At 41.6% G+C, this 8,207-nt stretch overlaps 1 protein-coding gene across 5 annotated transcripts in view; it reads right to left on the bottom strand.

The window, feature by feature from the left end:
• Positions 1–8,207, bottom strand: part of MAPKAP1 (MAPK associated protein 1) — a 103,722-nt gene that overhangs the window by 77,853 nt on the left and 17,662 nt on the right. For all 5 annotated transcript variants that reach the window (XM_074923975.1, XM_074923976.1, XM_074923979.1 and 2 more), the window contains one exon: positions 6,607–6,755. In XM_074923975.1, the coding sequence (XP_074780076.1) occupies positions 6,607–6,755 (149 nt within the window). The remainder of the gene's footprint in view (positions 1–6,606; positions 6,756–8,207) is intronic.

Below are 8,207 nucleotides of genomic sequence, written 5' to 3'. Positions count from 1 at the left end.
GCTGCACCACAATTTGATTACTACAACCATACTTTTTAACTGCTGTCAGAAGAGACAGTGCCTTATATAAACATCTGCCAGAACACATGCCTGCTTTCTATAGCACCGGCTCTAAATCATACTGTGGTGATGAATCTTTATCTGACGCTAATACTTTTTAACTTCGTAAGGACAATTAAAATGAATTGTAGCTAAATGCACACATAACAAATCAATTTAATTCTTTGTTCCACACTAGCATACTTTGCAGATATTCAAAACTTACTTTCGAGTATCGTTTTGTTCAGGGTTTAAGTGTAACGGAAGCGGCCAGTATTGATAAAACACTCCTGGCACGGGAACGCCGGGGCGCGGAGGGTTTCACAAAACAATTAAGTCCTTTGGCAAGTGCTATCCGAACGGGGCTGCTGCCTCATCTCAGTGCGCTCAAAGGCTGCAACTAGCCAGGAACAAAACCAGATCCGCTTTCAATATAGCATCTGCTCTGAGAGACAGGAACGCAGCCTCGTAAGGGCACCTACAATCAACAGCAACAAAAGACGCAGGAGTGAGCGCAGAAAAGGGAGCAGTGAATGGGATGTGCCCTCAAGCCAAAGTTAATCAAACCTGATCCACATTAATTTAATCTGCATAAGGCCAGAAAAGTATTTTTTAATGCAAGTGAGATGCCTGGAACTGTGAGATAAAATTCAAGTCCCCGAACAGAGATGACAGTGCAACGCTGACATTCAACCCTCTTATCTGCTACCCCAGGCTACAGTTCAGGCTAGAAGGGTGGCTACAGCCCTCCTGCATTGTTTGTGCAGGGTACCGGAGCCACCGCGGGCACGAGGGAAGGCCCCAGGGCAGGCAGCGCCGTACGCACACGGCCGTCCCCGCGCACCTCCGCACAGCGGCTTCACGTCACTGCTCCCGCCACAGAATTCCTCACGCTCTCCTGTCTGCGTCTCCAGCTACTCAAAATAAACGTTCAGCCACCATTACGAGGTGCTTCCTTATCTCGCTGTAAATGGCTTTTCTGTATGAAATCACAAAAACCATTCTGAAGCATTTCAAGTCAGGCAGCAGCCAGTTAATATATTTCAATTCCTCTATGGAAATGCAAGGACTCGTGCTCCAAGCTCCGTTACAGTATTTAACTGGTTCCTTTGTTTGGGGCTTCTCTCTACCCAGCAAACCCCACCAAATCCACAGGAGCAGAGGAAACAGTTAAATGCACTGATTAGGCATCAAAATCATTACAGCTCCGGCACAGTAAAGAACAAACCAGGCATCCTTAATGCAGGGGTGTTGTATTTAAATACAACTCAGCTATCAGCACGACTCGTTGCTAATCACGTATTATGAAAGGAAGTTTATTTTAGAAAGTGGTAATTTTTCAGTTAAGAACCTTCACCTTAACAAAAGCATGACTGGAATCGCCCTTTGTACAGCAGAGCGTGTGCTGCTCCACGTCCGAGGGTCCCGGAACGCCCCGGCACTAGCGCCCAGCGAGTCCCCCCGTCACAGGGGACTGCCCCCCCAGGGTGTGCTGGCTGGGCGAGAACTTGTACAGGGAGTTGCGGGACACCAAAGGGAGAGCGCGATACCGTTACGTGTGTCTGGCCCTTGCTTTAGGCGTCCGAGGAGCTGCAGCGCAGGTTTTGAGGCAGGCTGAGCAAGCAGTTCCTCTAAACCTGGTCTGAGGCTCCTCCTTTCCCCAGCCCCTGTCCTCGCCCATCGCCACCGGGGTGCGGCCCCACGGCCACCGGCGCCCCGCGGAGCTGGCCCAGGGCCACCGAGGCAGGAGCAGGGTAACCCATTACATAACCAGTAACACTAGAAACGTATTGATTTCAACTATTTTAGTAGAGCACAGGTAGTATGTAAGCCACTAAAATTGGCAGAATGAGTAAATTCTTAAAAAAAAAACCCAAAACCCTTCTCAAACTTATTTCAGATTCAGATGAGGATCACTCTACTCAGCTCACGGGCAAAACAGTTAAATAAAAAAAATGCACTTTTTCACACTGAGATTTTAATCCTGGATTAATTATTTTAGACGTTTTCCATATTAATTACAGCAGTATAGCTTCTTTCTTAAGTTCTTTATCTACTTTCTTTGAGTAAAGCTATTTAATACTGAAGATTGTGAAAAACATTTGTTCGTGATTATCCAGACATACAGTCAAACAAGACTGAAACAAGAGCAGCATGCAAAAATGTATTTAAGGACTATCATCCCAAAATGCTGCTAAAAGCTATTAACCAGTACGTGTTAATTGCCACAGCATTCATATTAATTTTCACTTCAGGCCCGACATTGTGGAATATTTCCCCTGATACAGTTTAAACAAAGTTTAATTTAAGGAACTGCTTCTATCAACACTTATGAAAATTAACAGCCAAGCAATTAGCAGTCATGAATTATCCCTTCCCCCATGCTTTCTACAGCATCGTTTTTAAAACAGTTGCTACAAGAGGAATTGTTGGGTTTTAACCCGTTACCAAAACAAGCCACAAGAAACCCCGTAACACTACAGAGGGGTGCCACTCCACACAACAGGATTTTTAGCATCTGTCCAGCCAAAAATCATGCTGAGCTATGTTTATGTAAAGCATCTCCAGTAGTCAAGGAAACGCACAAAATCCCTATATAAGGTCAGAAGAGCCAGACTTCCCTAAATCTTCATTTTCAACCAGCAGTCATGAAAATAGAAATAAAAGTACCTTGAGAAAACTCTAGTCTGCACGTAGGAAAGGTTCGAGGCCTTGTAACTCAAGTTCTTTCTAAAGCTGGATGATCCCTTCCTTACATTTTGATTGTGGTTTTCCAGCTTCCCTCTTTGAGTGTTTTACATATCCTCAGCTTCTCTTTTTTGACTGACCTGTAACAATTCTGCACTTGCTGACATTCTTCTGGGGATGTAGGAGCAGCCATATGGTGGCAGGCATCTCAAAAACTGAACTGACAAGACATTTCAGTGATTAAAATTTCTCAAAGGTATCAGAGACTTGGAAGAAAAAAAAGGACGTGGACTGGCCTTGGAAATTATTTCAAGGGGAAATGCAAACAGCAGCCTTGGCAGGAGGTACTCAGTACGCAGCTCCTACAAAGCTGAACATTTGACTCGGGATGACTTTCTTCTATTCCAGTAAATAAATACATCTTGCTAACATTTTTCTTGCTAGTGGGAACGGTCATGCAGCTGAACGGCCTTGACACTAACACGGCACTAAACCAGCATCCTTTACAATTAGTATCTCAGAGACAAGTCACTGCCATGCTATCCAGCAACTCACGGAAGTTACACTTGGATCTGAAAAGAAATCTTCTGAATTTCTGTATAAAAGATAACCCATGCTTTTCAAACAATTAATGAAAGCCGGCAGGTAACGTGAAGGTAGACTGAATCATGTGAGTCTCACAGTTGCGTCACTGAGCCATGACAACACTTGTGTTTCATCCCTGGGACCTGGCTGTGACTTTCCAATCTTACAGTCAGTCTTATTTTCCTGATCTCATCAAACGGCAGCAAGTTGGAACAATATGCCACCACAATCTGATTTTCCAAATTCTGTAAACAAATATATATGAACTTATCTATAAATTGGATGATAATTTAACTTGCATGCAGGCAAAGGAAATCAATTTGGCCACTCATTTCTTAGGCCTTTTCTACACAAATTACAACTGAAGTAATGATAAATAAAAGTTTATTTTCATACAATATTCTTAGAAAGAATTTTCAAGATTTATTAACCAAGATGTACAACCCACATGACTTACAAACCATGCAAACAGATGCTGGGGTTAGGTTTACTTTAAGGAAAAACTTGAAGATACAGCCAAGAGTAGTTACGGTGTGTGCGTGCCTTTTGTGAAGAGCTGAAGTTTTACAGTGTAGGTGAAAGCCACAGGTCTGTCACGTGTAGCCGTGGGGCAAGAATCACCTGAATTCTTGAGCTGATTAGAATGCTTCCATTGTAGTTGCATTTCACAAGCCATATTCTCTACTATTTTGATAATTAATGAACTGATCAGAACAAGAAGAAATGAGAGTGCTTTAAAATTTTATTATTTCATAAAATTGCAGAAGTGGTTATGAAAAAGACACTAAATCTGGCAGAAAACACCTGCAAGATGTAAGCATTTTAATAAATTGGCTTGGTTGGTATTACAGCAAGCAACATCCGCTTCTCTTTAAACTGGTCGGGTTAAAACGATACGTCAAACGTTGGAGGGAGGGTGTGGGAAGGGCCCTGGTGAGAAGGGTTTTGTTTGATTTCAGGTCAGCTAGGGAGCTGAACTGGTGTAAAACCATTCCGAACGCAGCCGAGATGAGCCCACACGTGAACAGAGCTTAGATACAGCAAGTAAAGAGCTTTCCTCATGCTCTGCCAGTGCACCAGAACCCAGGCGTTATTCAACCAGCTGAAATCTGTGTCACAAAACTCAAATATATATATATAAACCAAAGGCCTAGTTATAATCTTAAAAGATTTCAGAGTCACTGTGATCCCTTGAGTAAATACGTAATTAAGTAGGGTTTTTTTAAGACATGTTTAATTAGGCCTCTAGCCCCTCCTCAACCCCCCTGCCTCTCCCCAATTATGTACCATTTCCCCAAGAGATATGTGGCTCTGTTAATTATGTAAATAAGTCATGCACTATTCCCTGAAAGAATTGTATTTATGTGAAAAATACTGTTCATCTATTATCAATAAAAATAAATAGGAGACCTACGATGTTTCATTAAAAATAATTTTTTAAGAGCTAGATGGTTTTTGATTTTACACTACAGATGTAAAATACAACAAAACGGAAATAACTCACTAAATGATAACGTTTCTTCTAGATCTCAGATGGTCAAGTAGGTATTCAAAAACAGACAATGCATACGGAAGGACAGACAATAAATTTTATAAGCATGCTATTGACACACTTACCAGAGTAATATAAGCAATGCTGTTAATATAGTGAGATGATACTCTAACGAAATTACAGTTCAATTATTTTGGACAGGTAGAAAGTTATTTTGATTTCTAGATCACAAATCGCATTAATCCGTATCATACCCTGCAAATCACAAGTGAGTCACATCGAGGTATTTCATTACTATCTCTAATCTGTACAGTGCCATTTCCTTCCAATGCACCAAGCACCTGCTAAATGTATCAGACTTTAAAATACGAAGATTAAGACGTTCGTTACACTCAACTATAATTCCTATTAATACAGTAAAAAGTAGTTTGGATTATCAAAGTGAGAACGAAACATGCTTAAGTTCCTCAAGTGTGAGAAAAATTCTAGCAGGTAACTCAAGTCATCTTTGAGTATTAAAACAAGAGGGGGACACCAGTGAATTGCAATCATTTTCTCTTCAAGGAGTATTTTATTCTTACTTCCTCTGTGAACGACTGTTGGAAGTACATTTAAACGTTTGCCAAACTGAAATTTCACCACGTAAGAACAGCAAGCTTCGAGTTTAGAAAAAAGGCACCTTAGTGTGGGGTCAGCACTGAAGTACTGGTACCACTTATTAATGACGGCAGGAATTTTGAAAAACCCGCGTTAGTGCTAATTACTCCATATTAGTAAGTACAAAATAACAACAGAGGCAGCTTTTGCTGCGTGGACTTCATAGTCTAAAAATCACCTTTACACAAATATTCTAAATACTCCTAGATATGCTAGTGGAATTACATATCTGACTTTCCACTTCGAGAACACTTAACAGAATATGAAATTCTTCCATCACAATGGTAATGAAGCTCAAACTTCATACTCCCACAGGAGATTCCACAAACAAATCCAGCAGAAAACAGATCTGTGCGGTATTCATAATTGTTTTGGAACAACATGACACTGATACATCACACCAGTGTTTATATTTTGGTTTCTACAGTTTATGACAGAGAAAAATATTTGACAATAGAGAGTAACTAAGCTTCTGGCAAGGAAAGACGGTTATCCACAATGCTGAGTAATATCAAGCACAAGCTCTTGAAATGACCGTGGTAGTTGGGGAATGAATGTGACCTACCAGGTTTGTAGCGAACCTCCTCCGTGTGTCAAACAAACCAGTACTCGCACAGAACTACACTGTTTAGTCCTTTCCCCCCCCCAGATATTGACCCATAGATGCTTCAGTTTTCCACCTTCAAAACAGACAGTGGCTTTTCCCACTCTCATTGGAGCATTTTGAGGATAAAGACAGCATAAACCATAAATCATGGAATATTCATCAAGTGCTCTGATGCGGCTGGACAGAATAATTTTTTTAAAAATGCCAAATAACCCATCACTTATACAAAGGGTCTTACCACCAACTCTGTAGAGAGATGTCCTAGGACTCTCCACACGTTTACCTAAGCAAGGCAAGGTGTGCCTAAGGGTAAGGCCATCGTTTTGTAACAAATCCGGGAGAAACGGTTCTACCATACCTGGAGCCGTTATATTTAAGAGAAGCATGTTCCTAGATAACCACTTTAAAATAACTGATGGCCCACTATAAAGTCTAATTAAAGCTTGAACAAGTACATGCACACAAGAACTGCCAAAGGCCTATCATCTTCAGGCCGGGGACCTCCTGGGTAGGAGAGAAAAACATCCGGTCCACTTACCTTGCCGTCAAATTTTGAGTACTCGTTGAAGGGGTTGTTCAGCTGCAGCGGACACTGTTCGAGTCGCACAGACAGGATTGACTGCTTCCCCGAACACGGAGACTTTACTCTGAAATTCTTTTTTTCAAATAGTGAGCTCAGCTCCTCTGCTGTAAATCAGAAAAGAGATTAGAGGGGTTGTACTATGAGATGTACAGAGGCCACTGTTTACCACAGAAAGATAACACTATAAGAGGGGAACAAGATCAAATATATAAAACAAATGCTTTAGCAGGGCGGAATCTACCACCACTCTTTCACAGCCCGAAGATACGACACCGTAAGAAGTCTGAACAGTGCTACTGTTTCGACTGAGGAAAAGATGATTTTTTTTCCCGTGGAACTGATCACTACAAAATCCACTTCAGTCACGATAAAATTCAAGATTCAAAGAGAGAATTACACATTCCTGGTCCTCCTGCTTGCCTACCTTTTTCTAAACGAATAGGAAACGCTATGCAGAAGAACTGCTGACACATCTACGAGGCACCATGCAAAAGCCTTTCAAACCCAGGCTGTGACACGCGATATCATCCGATATTACAGGACAATATTACACTGCCCCATTACTGTATCATAATGTCACTATGCTGTCAGCAGTAGGCTTGGGACTAGATCCAATCCAGAAGAATTTCAGATTCTCATGGAATTAAAAAAACACCTGGAAACACCATTCCAGACAGACAGACAGCCTGGACAATTAAAAAAAGGTTTCTAAAAACAGAGGTGTAAGAGTTAGTGAGTTTTGTGTGGTCTGTGAAGGCTCATAAAATCCTCCAGCAAGCAGCTCTTTTTACATGAAGAAACTGCATAGCTGAATTTCCAGCAACGGTTTTAACCCAAAATTGACAGGCACACTTAAAAACCCCTCAAAATTAGGGCTTCTCACGTTACCAGGACGCTCCAAAATGAGGACAGAGCCTGGGGTGTTTTAGCGCATCAGTAGCAACGGGTCTCATCTGCAAGAAACTGCGACTGAACCTGGACAAGTTTTTTCCACATCTGCTCCAGGAACCAAGTACCCCCAAACTCCATCAATCACAGCTCGAGAACCAACAGCAGCTCTCCCAGACCGGCTCTGCCCCGCGCTCCTGCGTTTGGATTCTCTCACGTCTCACAGATACACACGCTGCTCCTCCAGGGAAATGAAACCTCTCCTAAGGCGGAATGAGTCGGGACTCGATCTGCAGGGAGTTGGTTAATTTCTTAAAATGCAGAATTAAAAACTTGACAAATTGTAACTAGTCAAAAGCTCAGTTTATTTTTATCAGCAGATTGCCTGAAAATTCAGACAGTTGGCAAAAGTGCTAAATACTGGCACCAAGAGATACCCAACAGTCTTGTGAGAGGCTGTGATTAACCAAAAAAGCTTGATTAAATCCTTTTTAAATGTGGCAACTTAAACTCCATTAGGTATTCTGGGGTTTTTGTAACAAGCTTATCTCTGCTTTTTAAAAAAAATAAATCTCAATTACAATTATGCTAGAGTATTACCCTTGTCTGGTATTTCTTGGGCATTTGGAAAGTACTCTGCACCCTGGAATGCAATATAATGGTTGTAT

Source organism: Athene noctua, chromosome 20, assembly GCF_965140245.1.
Source record: "Athene noctua chromosome 20, bAthNoc1.hap1.1, whole genome shotgun sequence".
NCBI lineage: Eukaryota > Metazoa > Chordata > Aves > Strigiformes > Strigidae > Athene > Athene noctua.
Note: the sequence above shows the minus strand (reverse complement) of the source record. Positions and strands in the feature narration are given on the sequence as shown.